We start from the raw sequence: 20,548 nt of genomic DNA, 5'->3' as shown, positions 1-20,548 counted from the left end.
TCATGTTCAGTCTGCATGATGCGAGATGATCCAATAACGTCATGATGAGGTCAAAAAAGAGGCGGAGAGAGGGAGAGAGAGGAAGAGAGAGAGAGGGCGAGAGAGGGAGCACAGATGTAATTGACTCCTCGGTGTATGAGAGTAATAATTAAAAACAGAACAACACAGTATCACTGCATGTCCGGGCCTTTCTGATGCACCAGGCTGCTCTGACTCGAGCAGGCAGCATCCTCTCTGGCATCCAGAAGTGAATGAGGAGAGCCGGTGACCGACAGGGAGGGGTCCTTTGATATCAGGGCTGCCTCCTCCTCCTGGATGGAGTCCGGCTGTGTGCAGGCAGCGATGGCCATGGGAGATGTCTCGAAAAAAGCGTCGGCTAGGAACGTGGCGGTGGAGAGAAAAAACCTCGTCACCGTCTGCAGGTCAGTTTATTGTCAAAGAGAGACTGTGTATGTGTGCATGCGTGCGTGCTCGCGCGCGTGCGTGTGTGTGTTTTGGTGCATGTGCTCTGATGTGAGTGGGGATTTTATTGGGCTAGATGCTGCATTAAGCTATTCTATATTTGGTCTGTTAACGTTGGTCCTGGTGTTTTTCATTCTCACCACTGACAGTGAATGTATAGAAGACATCCACGTTTACGTCATCCTTAGCCTATAATAAGTCATTTTAATGAACTCTGTGCCGACAGTGGGCCCGTGCGAACAGGAAGCCAGTATGTGCACCAACGACCTTTCATGACAAGTACTATTTTTATGTAAAATCCGACAGCACACGGACAGTCTGGCCTCTCAGTGTGAGTTTAGCGTTGTCATCTTTGTCAGTGCGATTTATTTTCTACCCGCTGATGGCGTGGTTGCTATGACGACAACCTTCCTGGGGCAAGGACTAGCTGGCACCCCAGGGACTCAGGGCAGGGAGGCAGTATACATCAAGTCCTGATTGGACCTTGTTAGGCTGTTGGATAAAGGTTTGTACTTAAACGCCTTTTGGCAGAGATGTAGACAGACATATACTGTAGACATGTAGGCTACAGCTCTGAGCCACACAGTGAAGCTACACCTAAGCAAACACAAACATATACATTCACTAATGAGTTATGATGGGATTAAGCAGACAGGCATTTATTTATGTATAGGCTACACCTTATGGAGGAGACCTTGAGAAAAAACTGCAGACTGCTGCCAGATCCAGAGATGCTGCTGTAGATGAGTCTGACTTCTGTTTCAAAATGTAAACACCCACAGCTACAGTTGGTAGCAGCAAATTTAAAGCTGCAATAATTGATAGATTCTATAACAACAATGGATCAAATGACTATATGCTACGTGAAAGGTGTTGTTGTCACCTGACCCTACAGTTGGCCTTGGCCTTACTGATAGTTTTATCATCTTTCAGCTCATTGTTTTGGTTTTCTGGTCAGTAACTTTAAAGTTTTGCTTCACTCTCACTGCCCTCAAAGCATTGTTTTCCATTGTAGCAGGCAGCTGTTTTCAACTAAAACGCTCTAATAAACCAAGTGTACGTCACCTGTCCGGCACCAAATGACAGATAGACATGGTTAGCAACGTAAAATTCATAATGGAGCATTAGCAGCCAAAAAATTTACCACCAAGACTTGGTGAAGACCAAACCGGAGCTAAAACAAGAGTGAATGTAGGACTTACATTCGCTATGTAAATAGAAACTCCAAATTAATGCTAACATTTCATATTAGCATATCATCGGCCATAAATCAGTTATTGTAGCTTAGAATGAACACAGACTGTCAAGGTTTTTTTTTTTCTGACATTTTGAATTAAATGGTAGTACATGGCTCATGTTTTAAGAGTCATGGGTACACATCAAAAACTGCACTGTAATGATGAATTAAATTTATGTTTTTTTCCAAATAAAACAAAAAATGCAGAAAAATATAAGCAAGAAATGATTTATGTCAGATCTCTTCACCATCTCCTTCATTGTAAAATTAAGTTTCAAAAGTTGGCCGGGGTTGCATGTCTGCTCTGTCTCTGCGGCTCGTTCTGCCACGATTCAAGTCAACTAGAGTTTGTTTCATGGGTCTGTTTCGAACCTAAGTCATGTGACTGCAGTCCACAAGATGGACATGTGGACTCCAGTCACGTGTCAAGTCTACAGTATATCCTTATCATATTAGATTTGAAGGGGAGTAACACCTATTAAACACCCACCAATATCACACACGCACATTCTGACATTTGCACATGTGAACAAGTCTGCACCTCTGCTGAGCCACTGTCAGGTGTATCTGGGTCATGTCACGGCCCTGCTGTCTGTAATACAGTGAATACACAGGGGATTGTGCTCGTTTTGAGGATAGTCAACCAATTATTGTCCAGTATCTGGCCACAGTCAGAGCAGCTCAATGAGACATTGTTGCCTTTGGAACAATGGGGAGTGAAATCACTTGCCTCATGGCTTGAGTTAGGATAAGCATTGTCTTATGGACACACACTCACACACCACACAAACTGACTGTGCATGAACTATAAAGTGCTCAGATGTCTTTTACTGAAACTTAAACTTAGTGATTCCAAACTCAGCAAAACATGACCAATAACTATCTGAAATTATTTTACGCTGCATCTAGTATTGAGAAAATTGTCTTCAAATCTGACATTGCACATGACTATTTTATGTGGTCTCTGCAGGGCCGTTTCTACTAGGAGTTATATGGTCCATATGGCCCCTTTCACCACACAGCATATCACTTTGTCACTGGACAAACAGCATTTGGCAGGTGTTCTTGGAGCAAATAGCCCCGCTGAATTATTTAGTCTCCAGGAGGATATTTAGGAGCAGTCATTTCATGAGAAGGATGAGGTCGCCTGAAATAAATCATAGAATTTTAAGTCTCACAGAACACGGGGGTTGTGGTCTATGGTGCATGTATTATGGCAGGTGGTCACCCCAGTTGACTTCAAACCTTTAATTATGCAGGTTTATTGTTACACCAGTGCATATATTAATTATTTTTTAAATATTTAGCCACGCTAGCTACCTAGGGATGGCAATGTCAGCTGGCCAGTCCTTTGATCAAGACTGAAATATCTTAACAACTACTGGATTGCCATGGATTTTGGTACAGACATTGATGGTGGCCAGAGGATGAATCCTAACAACTCTGGAGATCTTCTGCCCTTTCCTCCTCACTCTTGCAAGTGGAAATTGAATTCTATTCCAAATATTTTTTCTCCTCACTGTAGCTATTGTATGTCTTAAACTGTTTATGCTGGGCATTTGGCTGAAATTGCTAAATATATTTATGTACACCAAAATGTACTAGTAGTAGGCTATACAGAGATGTGCATCACAGGACTGCATCTTAACAACCATGAATATATTACATCAGAATAGAGTCATAACTTCAAGCTGTCCAGTAAAACATAAATTGAGTTGTTGGAGCTTCCTGAAAGCTCTCCCCAAACATCTTCCTGACTGTAAATGGGTGACATCCGGCTCAACTGTGGAAATGAGAGTCAGCAGGAAAATGGATAGCACAGTGTGAGCGTTGACATAGTTACACCCACAAACAGTCACAAAGGATGGATGTTAACATATACCATTTGGATTCTGGCTAATTTGCTTTTGATTTTATCCATTTTACAGGTTTTATTATCACTGACTTTGTTTTGCTGAATTCATTTTATAAAGTACAGATACAAAAAAGTGGAATAATAGTTTGATCTATGACGTGTTCCTCCTACTGTAAACAGAATCAAAGAAAGCAGTAATCCGTTAATCTGTTTTCCTCACTAATCTATTCCCATAATGATTTTATTACTGGCAACCAACCTTCTCTTTCTCTCTTTCTTTCTCTCTACCACATATAGGTTTTCAGTAAAGACGCTGTTGGAGAAATACACAGCCGAGCCCATCGATGATTCATCTGAGGAGTTCATAAATTTCGCAGCCATCCTTGAACACATCCTCAGCCACCGTTTTAAAGGTAATGAACCTATAAGAACATCTATAGAGATTGACTGCATGTTAGAAAAAGTACGTTATTGAATGGCAGCTTACACCAAAGAAATAAATGATATAGAACAGTTTCAAATGCTGTCATTGAAAATTTATATTTATAAAACACAATGCACGTTTTGTCATGTTCATTTATTATTTATACACATAAACATTAAGTGGAATCAATATAATTCAAATGTCAATACTAAAATTGATACATAAAGAAAAATGCTAGATTTGTTGTACTATCTCTGCATGAATTTTTGTTCTGAGTTTTTAAACAAAAAGCGTGGGAGGCAAAAACTGTGGATGTCCTCCATCAACAGCAGCTGTTTTAGTCTTGTTTCTGTAAAACCACCCACACTTGAGCTGCACCAGTTGGCTGAGGACTCCACTGTACACTGAGAGTAACACACTTTTTACACAATATCTGATATTCATGTTACTTTCTCTTTTTAGGCTCCGGCAGCTGGTTCGATGGTCAGAGGAGTTACTGGGACTACGTCCGCCTGGCCTGTGCTAAAGTCCCCAACAGCTGCATCAGCAGCATTGAGAGCATGGAAAACATCAGCACCTCTCGAGCCAAGGCAAGTCCTACATCGTTATGGCAACGATGATAATGTTATAATTGATTATATTAATAAAGTGAGAGAGAGAGAGAGAAACATTAAAGGGAGAGTTCCAGTGCATACAACAATGATGCTCAAAGCTCATTAAAGATTCACAAGGCAACTGACTGCTGTAGACTGTACCATAATGACCTTTTTCAGAGTTACAGCAACTTTGGGTAATGCAGCACTTTTCATCTTATTTCTCAGATGCTGTTCAAACATGTGTCTTGGTGAAAGCGTTAATGTCTTACACTCCTACAGGGCCGAGCCTGGATGAGAGTAGCCCTGATGGAGAAGAGGCTGTCTGAATACATCGCTACTGCTCTGAGGGACAGCAGAACAACCAGGTAAGAGACGCCTCACTGTACGGCTGTATCACCCCGTCCCTACTGGAGCCATGTTCCCACAATGCTTGTATCTGTCTGTGCGCTTTAGGAGGTTCTATGCAGAAGGAGCCATCATGTTAAGAGAAGAAGCCACAGTCCTTACAGGGATGCTCATAGGTCTTGGAGCCATAGACTTTAGGTGAACTTTGACCTCTAACTTAACCTTTATACAGTAACATTTGGATATATGTAGGTTTTTTTTTGTCTTATTTCTGTGTGGTTTCTTCTCCACAGTTTCTGTCTGAAAGGAGAGGCCTTGGATGGAAAGTCCTCTGCAGTGATTGATTACACACCTTACTTGAAATTCACACAGAGGTATATTGATTGACAGTGTAGAGAAAAGGCTCTGTCAAAACCTGTATAATCTTCCTACTGTTTCAGACACTTTACATACAAAGTCAGTTAGATGCTGGATCAAACTAACTGCTTCTGTTGTAGCTACGATTACCTGAGTGATGATGACGATCAGCGGAGTGTCGACAGCAGCACAAGTGACGACAGTGTCCCTGAACACCCCTACATCCCCCTGGTCACCGATGAGGAAAGCTGGAGCACAAAGTGTCGCAAGATGGAGCAGAGGTTCAAGATTGTCAATGCTCAGAAGGTGAGCAGCCATCTTTTTTTTGTGTTTGAACATACTCAGGAAAATATCATGTGAAGGAACAGTTCCAACTAATTAACAAGTTATATCTTGTTTGTTTGATCCGTAAAAGAAAATTAAGTGCAAATGAGTCAGCTGAGGGTGGATATTTCCTTTTCGCTCAGTGTGGATGTGTGTTGTCAGGGTTACCTGGAGGAGCTTGTGCGTCTACGTGAGTCACAGCTGAAGAACACAGAGAGTGAGAACAAGAGGCTAAAGACCCGGCTGGAGGAGCTACAGAGCCAGAGCCAACAGGAAAAGAAGGAACTTGAGGCCATAGTCCTGGAACTTCAGGAGCAACTGTGAGTGCAACAGACATGTGGTTGTGTCCAGTTTTCACCTCCCCTTATTCGCCAGTATATTAGTGATGCAACGCAAAGACACAAGGTTTTGTGAAAAATCATTTACAGCATAATTTAAAATAGTAAGCAGAGAATAGTCAAAACACTGAAGTGTGTACTTTTTCTGGGGCTTGGCGCTAAATATCAGAATGAGATTTTGGAGATTTTATGATTTCCAGTAAATGTTTGAGGCACGCCTTTGCCAGAAGTGTGGATTTAACTAATTCTTTGTAATGTCATCAACACAGCTGAACTCTTGCCTCATATTGTACCCTCGTGTTTGTCAGGACAAGCTTGATTCCATGTGACTCCAATCACCTGGACAAAAACCTTTCGATCCCACTGGTCAACCAGTGGCCGACGCTCCAGCCATACAACAACCAAGTCGATGTCAAGTTGTTCCGCAGGTCTAACTGAGTCTCTGTCTCTCACACGCAACACGAGTAGATCAACTGTTTTGTGTTATCGATGATTTTTGTCTCTTCATGGCAATAACTGAAAAAAATACTCCATTGTGTTGTCACCAAACATCATACAAGAAAATAATTTTGTAATTTGACAAGGATGTGCCATCTAACACTGTTCATTTTTACTTCTCTCAGAGATTGTTTTAGGTGTATAATGTAGCCCATAGACATGAACGGTACATCACATTCCCTACACATACTTTTGACACAATAATTACTGTATTTAGATAGACACATAGCCAGTAGCCAGGAGTATGTCACTGGAATAGTTATAGTTTTTGACCATATTTAATCATAAATAAATTGATAACATTTAAAAGGTTATTATGCTGTTGTGTATTAGCAGGAGTATGGCCAAGCAGAGCTACTACTACTGCTCACTCCGCACTCAGCATATGTAACAAGACATTATAAAAAAAAAACAAAGTGAAATACAATCAACAATCAACTTTGTAATTCACAACCATTCTAACTCTGGACTTGTCCTTCTGTTGACCTGTAGGAGAAGTTTCCCCAGCACAGAGCTGCTGTCGGTGGAGGTCAGCCTGGACTCAGACTCCCAGAGGATTGAGGGGAAACAGAACGGAGGAGCTTGGTGCACAGGTGACATATTAAACAGTTACATAGTGACTTTACCACACTGTGTTTTCATGAGTTAATGACGCACATCAACACTTTAATTGACTCTCCCTTTTTATGTCCGTCCCACCCATTTAGAGAAGGACTACACACCCTCCATGATGGGCCTGTGCGGATCCTTGGCCTCCCTCCCAAGCTGCAAGTCTCTGGCTAGCCTCAAGTCCAGCGAGTGCCTGGTAAACATCAGCACAGAGAACAGTCCCGCCCTCTCTCCCAGCTAGGGGGCGCCAAAGAAACACTGCCAACCACTTCACAGACTGAGACAATTCAACATGAAAACAAAGAAAAGACTACTTCTGATAGGCGGACAAATGTGCTCTCTTTCGTGGCCCTTGTGTGTGAGTCCCTTTACCTTTGCACTCTCTCAACTTACACCTTTTAAGCGTTTGAGAAAGAGTAGCCTCCCTGTCTGGGACTGTCCAACAAAGATGCAGGAATAGCTGCTGTACTGCCTGATGGCCTCCTTCACTTTCACTGTCTTTTATTGTCTTGACATGATTAAGCCTCCTGGAATGCAAACAACTGGTTCAAGTTTGACCTCTCTTACATCATGACACTTGATTTTGTGCGATTACAGTAATGTATCTGTACTGGTCACATTCTTCAAAACTCACTGTAGGGATGTTGTGTATGTACCTGTCCATTTGTCTGTGTCTTATCAGTCTGTCTCTGTATCTTATTCTGCCTGTTGCATAATACTGGCAGGATAGGTGAGCTGTTATAACCTTTTAGGAAACAGACAGAATGTTTTGCCATATTATATTACACTATTATAAGGGGATGGGAAGAGATAAAAAAAAAGAGAGGCCTTTAATATGCTGAGTCAAAATGTGGCCAGAGTGTTTTATGATGAAGATTATTTAAAAATTAACAGACGCAGCTTTATGATATAAGGATGAATGATGGTTTAGGCCTTATTCAATCATACAGTAGGTTAGATACAGATTTTAGGATGTGACACACAAGACCTGTCAGGCTACCAAGGTTTGCAGAGGCACTACAATGTGAACATAAAAAAACAAACAGGCGTTAAATCTATTGCATACAAATGCAGAGTGCATTGTGACTATGCAGAGTGAATGTTTCCATTGTCTTTTTCTACAAACCTGGCTTGATAGAGTAGTTTGAGCAGCAGAGAAATAGTGAATGTGCAACGTGCGTGTGCGTGTCATTTGGTTTTTTGTCTTCACTTTTTTCCTCCTGTGATCTTTTCTTTTTATGTTATAATTCATTTCATGGCATACTTACTTGTATCATTTTACCATCATGTAAATTGCAATCTCATGCAGTGTTGTTGAGAGTTGGGATATGTTGTGTTATTTAAAACTGCAATAAAACTGCCTTTTTTTGAAACATTAAAAGATGGTGTGCAGTGGATGTTTATTGTTTATCCATGCTAGTGCTCTTTGGGATTCAACTGTGTGTGCAACTAGCTGTGTCAGATTAAGACTACCTGACTGAAAAAAAAAGGAAAACACAAAAACAGCAGGCTATAGGGAACAGAATAAAATTTGCTCTAAATGAATAGCTGAGATCACAGCAGTTTCACTTACTGTAGATCCAAGAAACCCAACACACCCTCTTTCCCCCTGCGCCTCGGTCACCTTTTGTCTTCATGTCTCCCCTTTGTAGCTTAACTTTGTGAAGCATGACATCGTCTCTCTTCAAATGAGTTTGAAATAGCCTACGTGAGGTCATAGGTTAGGATCATTCATTCATTAGCACAGACAAATACACAGAGCTAAACAAACAGCAGCTGAAGGTCCTTTGGTAAACGTTGGAAATGCATTATGTAGGGGACACATTCCAGATCAACATACTGTCCAATTATCTGCCTAGCTGTAAATAAGTGGATGCCAAGGGGTTGTGAAAAGTTGGGATTAGTTATATGGTTTTGTCTTTGGCTGTTTTGTGAAAGTGACATCAATTGTTGGGTGCAGTTGCACTAGATAGATGAGCAGGCTGCTGGACACACGGTTCAGCACTTCACCCTTTTGTGATAAAGCACTTTCACTCCCATTCTGGTGTGCCAGACACACGAGCGTGTTATCTAAGAATGGGCTGAGGTCCCACGAATGTGAGTGCACATTTGGTTTGAGTGAAGGGACACTGGGAGCCTTAGCACAGGTCTAGGATCTGTTTGTAAAAGTGCATGTCATGTTATCTTTTCCCCCTTCTCTTGTCCCACCATTGGCACTCCCTTTTACAGAGTCAGGACATTTATCTCCCACAATGCACACTGTCTCACACATGCACGCACACCACCCTAAACCACTCACAGTCCACCCAGATGGTGCACACACACCCAGCTGGGGTGATTTAATAGATCTCATGATAGTATGATGAAATAATTATATATAAATGAATAAATGAACAGTTAGAAGACCATACCAATGGTTTGTATGGTGTAGCCCATTTACCACAGATCAAATATACATTACATTACATCTATTCTGCAAGTCATGCGGGGTTGTAGTCATTTAATCATATTTTTCTGTTGTTAGGTATCCAATGAGTTTCCATTCATATCGTATGGTGTGAAACTCTATTAGTGGATTCTTGAAACTTGCCTTAGTAGTGCAATCCCTCAAGTGAACATCAAGTCTGCATTAATTGTTGTCAAATCCCATTGGGAGGTAATGCAGTGCAAACTTTTTAAATCAAGCCGCTCTGATATTGCATCACCATTCAAAGATTATGTAACACTGACAAAAATGAATGTTGACTTGATGCTCACTGGGATAGATTGCACGAATCAGAAAATTTTCCGAAGCTGTGTAGTCACTTCCAGACTGTGCTAAAATGAAAAGAAACCCATGCTTACAAGGAGAAGTGGGGAAAATACATTTAACCTCTACAGTGTTCAATAAACACAATGGCTGCATGATTTACAGTGGCAAATGTAACTAATTACATTTACTCAATTACAATACTTAAGAACAATGTTGAGGTACTTGTGCTTTACTTGAGTATTTTCCATTTTATGTTCTACCCCACCCCCATTTCAGAGGGGAATACTGCACTTTTTACTCCACTACATATATTGTACATCTTTAGTTTCTTTGCAGATTAAGATTATTAATGCAAAATATAATGAGTTAAAAAAAACAAGATGTGTTATAATATGTTAAGCTCCCTTGCAGCACATAAAGTAGTTAGAATTAGCCCCACCTTTACCAGCTGCAATATTAGTGATGCTTATAGCCTACATTAATGCATCAATAGTATAATAATACTTTTGTACTTTTACTTATGCACTTTTACTTACGTGTTGAAGTCTACCGTCTTCCAGCAATGATCATTTGTAATTGCAAGATAAACTATGCCACCAGAGTTATCTTAAAATGGTAAATTACAGTAACTTCAACCATTAATGAAGTTTTAAAAAGTAGTCAATGGATTTTTAGTGTCACGATTAATCGAAACTGTCAGTTTTCAGACGTTGGAGGTTTTTACGTGATATTTCAACACATACTTGGTGGCGTAAATCGGTTAATATGTGATATAAATTGGAGGCGGTGACAGCAAATTTCATTGTCCGAGGTTTGACGGATTGATGGCCGATTGTCCAATACGATTGAAGTCGATGACTCCACCAGCCAATGAAAAGTGAGACACAGAGCTGGTACCGCCCTCTACATAATTAAATCCACACCAGCGTGGTGGTGGTGGTGGAAGTGTTTGGAGTTTGCGTTGAAACAAGAACGCGGAGGGCCAAAGAAACTGTGACCACCTCGAAACCTTGTAGGCCACCAAAACACGCTCCAGCCCGAAGAAGTACAATGAAATATACTTCAAGGTTTGCTCAGAAGACGTAGGAGTTGACGTTAAAGTGACTTTTTGAAACTGGAATTGCTTCCTTGTTCGACAACAGGGTGAAATATCTCAACATCCTCACAAAGAAACTTTGCTTGCTAGGCTGCTAACTCGCACACAAGCCAGAAAAAAAGTATGATCACCGCCGAAGATTAGAACACAAGCTGTTAGTCACGTTTCATCTGTCGAGCTACGTGTTGCTGGTAGTTGTATTTGACTTGGAAATGATTATTTGTATGAGTCAAGCCCGACTTTTGTAACGGTTTTGAGTAGTCATCATCACCAGAGGAGGAAGAGTTGCAGCTGGTAACTTAGCCAGCCATTACCAGTGTTTCCACAGAGCGCCCCCACAGCTCTCTCAGGCAGGACATCCACTGCTAATTTCCAGTCAGTGAGAAGCAGAGTGCTCCCAGGTTTGTTACGGCAAACATGTCGGGCCGAAGTGGAGTTGGACAGACCCGGGGAGCTGCTTTGGGTCCACAGCCCCTCAAGGCCACCATCCCCTATCAGCTGGCAAGCAAACCTCGATCAAACCGGAGAGATGGAAAGTCAGGTATGAGCCTAACACCTGCCACACTTTATGGATCATACAGCTGTTTTCTCTGGATAAATATGTATAGGCTTAACTGTGATGCCACGATAGAAAATGTAAAAAACTAGACACTGTGGACTACATAAATACAGCCTTACATGGTTTCACACCAGCTATATCCGCTTCTGGGTTTACTAGTAAAATACTTAAACTTATTCAAACTTGAAATAGATGATCAAGTAAAGCCCTACTGAAACGTGTAGTAATGTCTTGTCATAAACTATTGTCAACATGGAAGTCAGTACATTCCAAAACAAATTTATCAACTGACAACCACTTATCAACTATTCATTCATTGTTAGAGCTGTGTGTTGTATTGTTTTCTATGTAGATTTAGCTGTGTCTATTAAATTAATACATTTGTCTGTCATACTGTCATACATACAAGAAATGAAATGGACATAAATAATATGACAATGTATGGAAATATAGTAATGCAGATGACACAACCTAGCAGATATTGCTCTATAGATATGATTATGGCTTCCACAAAAACATATTTTCATTATGAATAAATCTGGCAAATACCATGTCAGTTTATCAATTAATCTTTTGGACTATGAAATATAAGGATAGAAGTTGTCAGAGCCCAAGGTGATGGCTTCAGGTTTCTGGCTCTGAACCCAAAGATATTCACTTTACAGCCATAACAGACAAATAGAACAGGAAATCCTCATATTTGAGAGGCTGGAAATGTTTTTGTGATTTTTCATTTGTAAAAAACAACCTAACTATTAATCTATTTTCAGAATGGTTGCGGATGAATTTCCCATCCCATTTTAGCTATAGATGTTGTTAGTGGTGGTACAAATTATCTTAAAGCTTGTTCATATTACATATAGCACTTTTTAACAGCAATATGTGTTTTCTGATTATGTAGGTGTAAATAACAGTTTATTAAGTGTAAGAACTCAAAGCTATGTTGACTCAAAATTCAACAGTTCTTTTACTAACTGATGAAAACAAAAAAAATCAAAGATAATTTTAACCTCTTGCTACATGTAAAATGAAAAGTTGCCTCTGATACTGACAGCTGGAAAGACCAAATCGCAACAGCTGAGCTCTGGCATGAGACGGACGATGTCTCTCGATGCCATCATCGGACCGTACCTGCAGGGACACTGGCCGAAAGAACCAGAGGGCCAGAGCAGCCTCTCTCGAAAGGACAAATCCACTCAGGTCAGCTCCAGATGAAAAGTGTACCTGGGTGAACATAATAATGCTGGCAAGTTTGAATCAAAGCTGTTTTCTCACAAAGAAATGAATGGAATGTAGAACTTTACAATTGATTTGTCAGATTTTACTGAACATAACTTTTTTTTTTTTTTAATTTTAATTAGTATTGTGTCTGTTGGAAGATTAGTTTGCACTTTTGCAGAGAAGGAAGTTGCTACGAGATGGTGGGAGGGAGGGACTATCTGGTGCTTGCATAGCCATTACAGAGTGAGAACCACAGCCATGAGAACAGTCCCTGAAGTCAGCTGACGAGGCCGTTTTGGCTGCACCCATCCTCTCTGCTCTGTGTGCAGGCACTCGCCACTGCTCTTTGGTTGCCCACATCCTCCCCCCCTCTTTGTTTTTCAGTTTCTCCTGCTGTTTCGCTCTTCTACAAGTGTGAAAAGATCGTCTGTGGGTGTGGATGATCTGTTGTGGCTGCAGATCAGCCTTTGAGCATGAAAAGCTGATCTGTGCTCAGTGTGAAACTATTGGTAAAATATGGTTGAAGTCTTGTCATAATATGCAACTTCAATGCCACAGAATCCGGGCTCAGATTTTCATATGGTTGCAACACAGCTTCAGGGCAAACCTTTAATATATACACTTTTATTTGTCACGTGCTATATTATTTTGAGGGTAACAGTTCTTACGGCAGCTGACCATATTGTGGTTTCTTCCTCCCCAGACCCCAGACTCGTGGTCAGATAACTCCCAGAGCAGGAGAGGAAGCAGCAGTCACAAACGTTCAGCATCATGGGGCAGCGCTGAGCATCTGCGAGAGGTCAATATCTGCCTTTATTGCTCAACGTGTGTGTTTGTAACAGTCAGGTTTGCTAAACTGGGCATTTTTGTATCAAAAAGGGCAAGCTGTTGGGAAAAAAAGGCCTTACTCAATTATTTTGATAGCATTGAGAAACGGGCGATCAAATGACCTCATCTCTAAAGAAACTTCCCATTTCAGTTTTCACCAGAGCTTAACTCCTCATCACATCTTTTATCTCAACATCACATAATCATATTGTCACAGCTAAAAAAAAAAATCCCTAAAATGTGCCTCTGAAGGGGTCTTGCAAAGTGTGTTCCATGTTTAAAGGACTTTATCTGTGCATTTGTGTGTGTGCAAGCTTATTGACTGATAATAACCCTCTGTTCATTGCAGATTGCTAAACTAAAACAACAGCTGCAGCAGCGCAACAAACCTGCAGTCTCAGGGGGACACGACAAAGACCGCCAGCGAGGCTATACTCAGCGGAGCTGTAACCTAGGAACTACACAGGTACCGTGCCATCGTCAGCACACAAGCACACTATGCTGCTCACTTTGTACGTGTGGGGGTGTGTGTGTGTGTGTGTGTGTGTGTGTGTGTGTGTGTGTGTGTGTGTGTGTGTGTGTGTGTGTGTGTGTGTGTGTGTGTGTGTACGTTTTCTTTTCTTTTAACAGGAAAAGTTGACAAAAGCATCTTAAAAGTTTTTACCAGTGCAACCGGTCTGTCTCCAGAGAAGTATCAGTGATTTTACAGTCATCAACATGCATAAGTAAACAGTGTAGCTCGTTGCAGGAAGTGAACGAAGTAAAAGACTGAAGCAACAGGAAGACCACTACATCACGCTGCTTCTGCTTTTCAGAGCGAAATACACACTTCTTCTTTTTAGCACAGCTGGTCTGCACTGTCTTGTTACGCGTTGCCTCTCTTGACTGGGCTGAGGTGGCTTCAGACCAAAGTGTGGTGGCATGACAAACCAATAAGAATGGTTACAAATCTGATTTGCAAATGAAAGTGTTTATAATATTTTAATAAGGATGTACATGCTTTGCCAGTTTTGATTATCATTGTGGAATTTGATGAATTACAGTGGTATCTCCAGCACATGTTGCTTTCAAACTTAACTTGTGAAGAATGTGTTTTGGGCACTGCATTGGAAAGCTTCAGGATTTGATTTAGTAATAACAATAATAACCTTTATTTATATAGCACTCCTCAAACAAATAATGTGGCTCACTGTGCTTCACAATGGGAGGAAAAAGAAAAACTGACAAGCACTGTGTAAAAACAGCAAGTGTTGGATCTGTTGCTCCTCAGGACTAATGCAGCCTAAATTCCATTTCACTTGTTGATGTGTCCTCAGACTCAGCCAATTCCCATCCCCCTCGCTCCCTTGTCTACACTGGTCCCCCGACTGCGCTGCAGCGTGGAGGGCCTCAACCAGGAGCTGGAAGGCATGTTCATCTGCCAGCCACCGCATCCTCAGCACAGGGTAACTGCTACTCACGCTCCACACAGCGTACACACAGAGAATTGTTTTACTTATAAACAGAGGAAAGTTTTTTTTCGATATTCCTAAAAAGTAATATGTAGCTAGTGTTAATAACGCCGGGTAAAAACTGTTGTTTCCTGCCCATCAGCTCCTTGAGGTTCCAGATGGTCACCGGGCTCCGGTCCCGCCGCAGGGCTGCAGCAGTGGTTCTCAGAGTGACCCCGCCACCACACCCATGTCATCATCCTCTACCTCCCCCTCCCCCTCCCCCTCCCCCAACTACATCTCCACCTCCTCGCCTAACGCTGAAGACGTTCCTCTGGACCTGCACCAAGGTTAGTTTGTCAGCACAAAGTGTCAATCAGTGCATTTTCTCTTATGTATAAGCAGGTTTGTTGATGGTTTCTGTTTAATATCATATCATAATTCTAAATGAGTTGAAAGAAATTTTTTTTTCTCACCACTGTTTGGGAAGGTGCTTTATGACTGAACAGGAAGACAATATGCTTTGCTTCACTTGTGTGAATTAGGCTGAGATGTTTTTAGCACAAAGAGTGGTGTATTTATTGGTTTTTGGCTACACTGATAATACATGTAGTTTCCATCTTCTCTACAAATGGTGCCTTTTACATGCATCACATCAGAAGTTCTTAACTAAAGCCCAATGTCAATATGTAACTTTGATATTAGTATTAAAATGGAGAGAAGTTGTATAACAAAAAGGAGAGTCAACTGCTGTGTGATCACACCTGCTGCAGCCACTCAAGATGTAGCCTAAAATCAAAAACCACTCAGACGCAACCTAAATCAAGAAACCACTCCCTGCACACACTTACACAATCACACAGACAAGTCTTTTAGACGTAAAGCATTTCAAATAAATAGGAGATAATCATCAAAAGGCTATTTACAAGTAGACAGTAACAGTTCCAGACTGATGGCTTTAAAAAGCCTGGGCCGTGTGGCAGCAGGTGAAATATTCAGGCACAGGTTTATTTATCTTCAGTTCTATGGTGGCTTGTGTGTTAAAACGCACATTTATGAGGAATTGTGCTACATTTACCCTCTTACAAATCGGACTGAACAGACACATAATGAGGCAGATAAAGACACATTTTCTGAAGTATATTTTCCTCAGAGGGACATGACAGAGTTAGAATATCTATGTTTATGTTGCCTCCCATCTTATTGGTGTAAGGGTGGCAGTTGCTGTAGCGCATCGTCTTCAGGATCTTCTAGTTTGTCATTTTCTTCCATATTATTTTGCTTTTAAGACCAGTGCTTAAACAGGTCAGTCTCTCTCTTCCTTGTGCACGCTTCACCAGTCGTTTTTCACAAGTTCAAACAAAGTTGTAAATGTAATGTACAGGTTACATCCTCTTCAATCGTGCTTTTATGTGCTTATTTTCATTGTGAAACTAAACATTTAACCACATGCAAAATGTAGCTCGTATTTCTGGTAGTATAGCAAGACTGACTGTTAAACTATAAGGACGATTACAGGCTCTATTTTAAGAGTGCAAAACTGTAACATTGAAACCATGGATTAATATTTATACTTAAAATGATCTTGAACCTTTTTGAACAAAACAAAAATTGTCCTTTTTAATACTGGTGACAAAATTCATGATCATAATGCTCAGAAACTCCAGTTTACTAACAATTAATACTAACATTGATATTGGTTTCTACAACAGTTGAGATGAACTTAGCTAATTTATTTCATATACTGAGAACAATTATTATAACTGTCTTTATAAGACGTGCACACATTGACGTATCACCCCTTTTCTCCTTCAGGTTCAGGTTTAATAGACGGTGCAGAGATGTGTGTCCTGTCACCGTTCTCCTCCCAGAATGAGGCTGACCTCTCCCTGCCTCTGCTGATCTCCTCTTCGCCAGGGCCCAACAAAAGTTGCTGCTTCCAGAGAGAACCTCCAGAGGGCTGTGAAAAGGTCAGAGTGTGGGAGGAGACCAGGTACGGGTACAGGTTTTTATTGTTTTGTGTCCGAACATAATAAACAGACCTCTGCCTCATCTTGCTTTGCACCTCACCTTCAGTAGTTACACAAATTACCTCTACACTGAGAAATCTCCATTATTGTGATTGATTAGACCAATACTGTATATGTAATGTATCAGTTCCAACTGAGGCAGTGTGTGGATGCCCTCTGGTGGTGGCCACTTACCTGTTTGTGTTTCAATGTGGCCACATAAGTTATTTACCCTTGATATGGACGCCAGTACCAGGACAAGTTTGGTTAAAGTTGGGCATTTAAAAAATGATTATTTTTTAAGTTAAAGTTTTGAGATGTTTAACTTTGCCTTACACTTGATTACCAATTTATTTAATTTATTTGGGATCTGTGTGTTTACCCTTCCAATAATCCAGCCTCCACCTTCACAGTCATGTCGTCAATTCTTCTGTCTTTTTAAACCCATCGTGTGAAATTTGGTTGCAAGACTTCTTGTAAGTGCAGCTATAGTTGCAATACAATACTGGTTATGATTTTAGTTGTAGGTTTGTAGTTTATAGTGTGTTACAATCCGGGCTAGATTAAAGCTTGGCACACCTCTTATTAGTTTATTTGTAGGGGACAATATAGTTACTGTTGAACATGTGCATGTATATAATCAGACCTCAGTTCTACCACTCACACGTTGATGGATATTAGTTTGGTCTTACATTGCTGCTTCTCTCATTTTGTAGCACTCCACGCCAATCAAAGCCGGCCCTCATCTCCTCCTGCCCGGACCCCAACAAGGTAAACTTTACCCCCCATGGGGGCTCAGCCTTCTGCCCCGTCAGCCTCCTGAAGCCCCTGCTGCCCTCCATGGACCTGTTGTTCCGCAGCCTTGCCGTCTCCCCAGCAGGCAGCTGCTTGAGCCAGGGAACAGGCTCCTGCCAGGCAACCTCGTCTGGCAACCGGGCGGCGGCTGCTGCTGCTGCTCCAGAGGCTCCTGCCAACAGCACTGCCGCTGCCGCCGCTGCCGTCATGGGAGAAAACTCTGGGCAGGGCCTCGCTTTCTGATCTCAGCTGCAGATCTTTTCTGTGGAAATGAATGTGCATAATGCAAATCTTTCAGTGTTCTGGGATGGATTTGCTTTGTTGCTTTATTTTTTAGGAAAGGCTCATTCCTTTTCTACACAGGTATAAAATAACCTTATTTTAAAAAAACTAATAATATTGACAGAAAAGAGTTAGTATCATACTCACACACGATCCAAAGGATTTGCTTTATACGTTAGTAGTTTTGGGTTTTCAGGCATCGTGACGTCTCCTAAATTAAGACCTTTTTGGTTGTTACATTTAATTATCCAAAGATTTATTTTTGGCCAAACCCGAGTGTGGGAGACGTGGCAGTCAGATGACAGCACTGCTCACTTCCTCTACTCTTATCTTCATCTGAGATGTGATTTGTTGGATGACTGACCCCAAACTGCTGCACAGATTATTCTGTTTCCCCAAAGAAGCCATGTCACAGACTTGATTATTTGATACTGGTTTTCAAACTCTTGACTGCAGCGTGTCATCTCTGTCCAAAACGTTAGGAGTCTGGGTTAAGTAAGAAAAACCCTTCTTGGATAAGTTTGGTTGTTTTTTGTTTTTTTTGTTTTTTTTTTAAGGATTCAAAGATATTTATCTGCAGTTCTCAATTCTTTTTTATCTAACTTGACCCTGCAGCTGTTGCTGGTGTACAAAGCATGACAAATCAGTGGGGTACTTTTTTTATTTACCTGATTTAAAAATTAATAAATAAATACAATGAAATCACATTTTGATTATTGTAGACTGAAGGGAATATTCTAGTCGTTGGACTTGGGTAGCATCAATACCTAAAGGCTTCAGCTCATGCATTCCTGCTTTAAAAGTTGTACAGATATTTTGTTGTTGTTGTTGTTGTTGTTGTTGTCTTCTTGTTTACTTGCAAAAAAAGTAAGTTGTGCACGTGTTAATGGATCTAAACCTGTTATTCCTCGATATTGTAAATGTGTGCTTGATGGTATGTTTATAGTTTTAAGGTTTCGCAGCCTAGTTGACTACCTAACCAGTTTTAGTGGTGTAGATTTGTCATCCTAAATGTTTCTCTGAAGATGTTCTCTTTCTTCTGCCAAGCTGACAAGTTGATGTTCATATAGTTTTATTTCTGGTAGACATGTTTGCACAAAATGAACTGCTACTATTGAGTCGCAATTCTTATTTTTATATTCACTTTTTGTACTTCATTGTAAATTTAAGAGTAGTAATGTGTATTTTCTACACCTTTTTCCAATTACCTGCAACATAAGCTAAAAAAAAAAAGTTACTTTTAGTTTTGTTTCTTCTGTCGGTATAATTGAGGCAGGTGTTACATGAGATATTGTATCAGGTGGATTTTTTTTTATGCACTTCCAAGAGAGGATGTTATGAGGAGGAACGTATGTAAATCCTTGGTTTATTGTTTCTGACAGGAGTTTTGTTTGTGTGTGCACGTGGATGGAAAGTTAACTAGTCTGGGTGTTTGACTAACTTCTACTAGTTTTAGTATCCTGGTGAAATGCTGATGCATTTAAACATCGTCTGTTTCCAAATAAGCCTCAATGTCAATGTTTAATGAGTCGGTGTGGATGCTGGGGATGTGCTGTTATCTCAGGTTCTGTGTTCTGTCCACATAAACATATGAATGATAACGTGTTGACTTTGTGATTATTAAATTAGTCTTAAGTCATAACTCTTGATGCCCTGGTCTGAATTTCCAGTATCTGCAGTGATTGGTCTGATTTGGGTCATGGTGAAATCAGCTTTAAAAAAAGAAGATGTAAACGTATACCAGATATGCAGGGTGTGCAGTTTTTGCAGCATTGCCTTCTCGCATAGTTACATCAACAGAGTGGGTGTGCAGGTTTGTGTAGTTAAACCATGACATTTAAGACTGAACAGTCTGTCAGTAAGAACTTACTCTCATTCGCCAATGTGACAATTTATGACACTGTTTGAATTGTCTCTTCCCTTGTCCCAGCTCAGATTTTGCAAATCATCAGAAAAGTCCTCCTTAAAGTGGAGCAGTCACAGTGAAAAATGATCATGTTTACCCTGATGGGACTGAAATGCTTTGCATGTAAATAGTGGCAGAGCAGATCTCATCTTTCCCTCACAATGCAGATTCAATCTTGTAATTTTGAAAAATTTCCTTAACCGCCAAACCTTTTTAATTTTTAAATTTTATCTCAACATTTTAAATTAGAGTATAAGCTCGTGTTGCACTGTCTTGTTTTCATAGAGGTCCTCACACACAAAGACGTGCAGATGAATAGACAATGAAACGACTAAATGAATAAAAATGGTCCTGGTGGGGAAAGAAACATACTGATTCTGAAGCTTTCAATTGTATCACATGATCTTCCTCAGTAGATTGAGATTTCCCAGTTGTCAAAGACTCGTTCATGTTAAAATTTAAATTTCTTCTGAGTATTTTAAGGACATTTTCAAGCTTTTAAGCCAACATAAATGAGAAGGAGCTTATGTTTTTATCTCATGAGGTTTAAATTGATCAGCTTGTAGAGCTGCACCTGCTGCCCCACACACGGTATAGGCTACAGTCCAGCAGGGTACAGATGTGC

At 40.7% G+C, this 20,548-nt stretch overlaps 2 protein-coding genes across 2 annotated transcripts; both read left to right on the top strand.

Moving 5' to 3' along the window:
- Positions 1 to 253: 253 nt before the first annotated feature.
- Positions 254 to 8,389, top strand: LOC111219746 (RUN domain-containing protein 3A-like). Its single transcript, XM_022742512.1, has 11 exons — positions 254 to 422; positions 3,852 to 3,967; positions 4,441 to 4,568; positions 4,854 to 4,939; positions 5,028 to 5,117; positions 5,213 to 5,293; positions 5,417 to 5,582; positions 5,763 to 5,920; positions 6,247 to 6,366; positions 6,929 to 7,029; positions 7,144 to 8,389. Exons 1-11 carry the CDS (start codon positions 316 to 318, stop codon positions 7,284 to 7,286), a joined length of 1,296 nt encoding a protein of 431 aa, XP_022598233.1. The 5' UTR covers positions 254 to 315; the 3' UTR covers positions 7,287 to 8,389.
- Positions 8,390 to 10,758: 2,369 nt separating this feature from the next.
- Positions 10,759 to 19,618, top strand: LOC111220464 (protein FAM117A-like). Its single transcript, XM_022743563.1, has 8 exons — positions 10,759 to 11,434; positions 12,507 to 12,652; positions 13,377 to 13,472; positions 13,851 to 13,967; positions 14,818 to 14,946; positions 15,095 to 15,281; positions 16,747 to 16,924; positions 17,657 to 19,618. The coding sequence occupies exons 1-8, from the start codon at positions 11,311 to 11,313 to the stop codon at positions 17,976 to 17,978; spliced, it is 1,299 nt and encodes a 432-aa protein (XP_022599284.1). The 5' UTR covers positions 10,759 to 11,310; the 3' UTR covers positions 17,979 to 19,618.
- Positions 19,619 to 20,548: the final 930 nt, after the last annotated feature.

The sequence above is a fragment of the Seriola dumerili genome, unplaced genomic scaffold (genome assembly GCF_002260705.1).
Source record: "Seriola dumerili isolate Sdu_G_001 unplaced genomic scaffold, Sdu_1.0 BDQW01000068.1, whole genome shotgun sequence".
NCBI lineage: Eukaryota > Metazoa > Chordata > Actinopteri > Carangiformes > Carangidae > Seriola > Seriola dumerili.
Note: the sequence above shows the minus strand (reverse complement) of the source record. Positions and strands in the feature narration are given on the sequence as shown.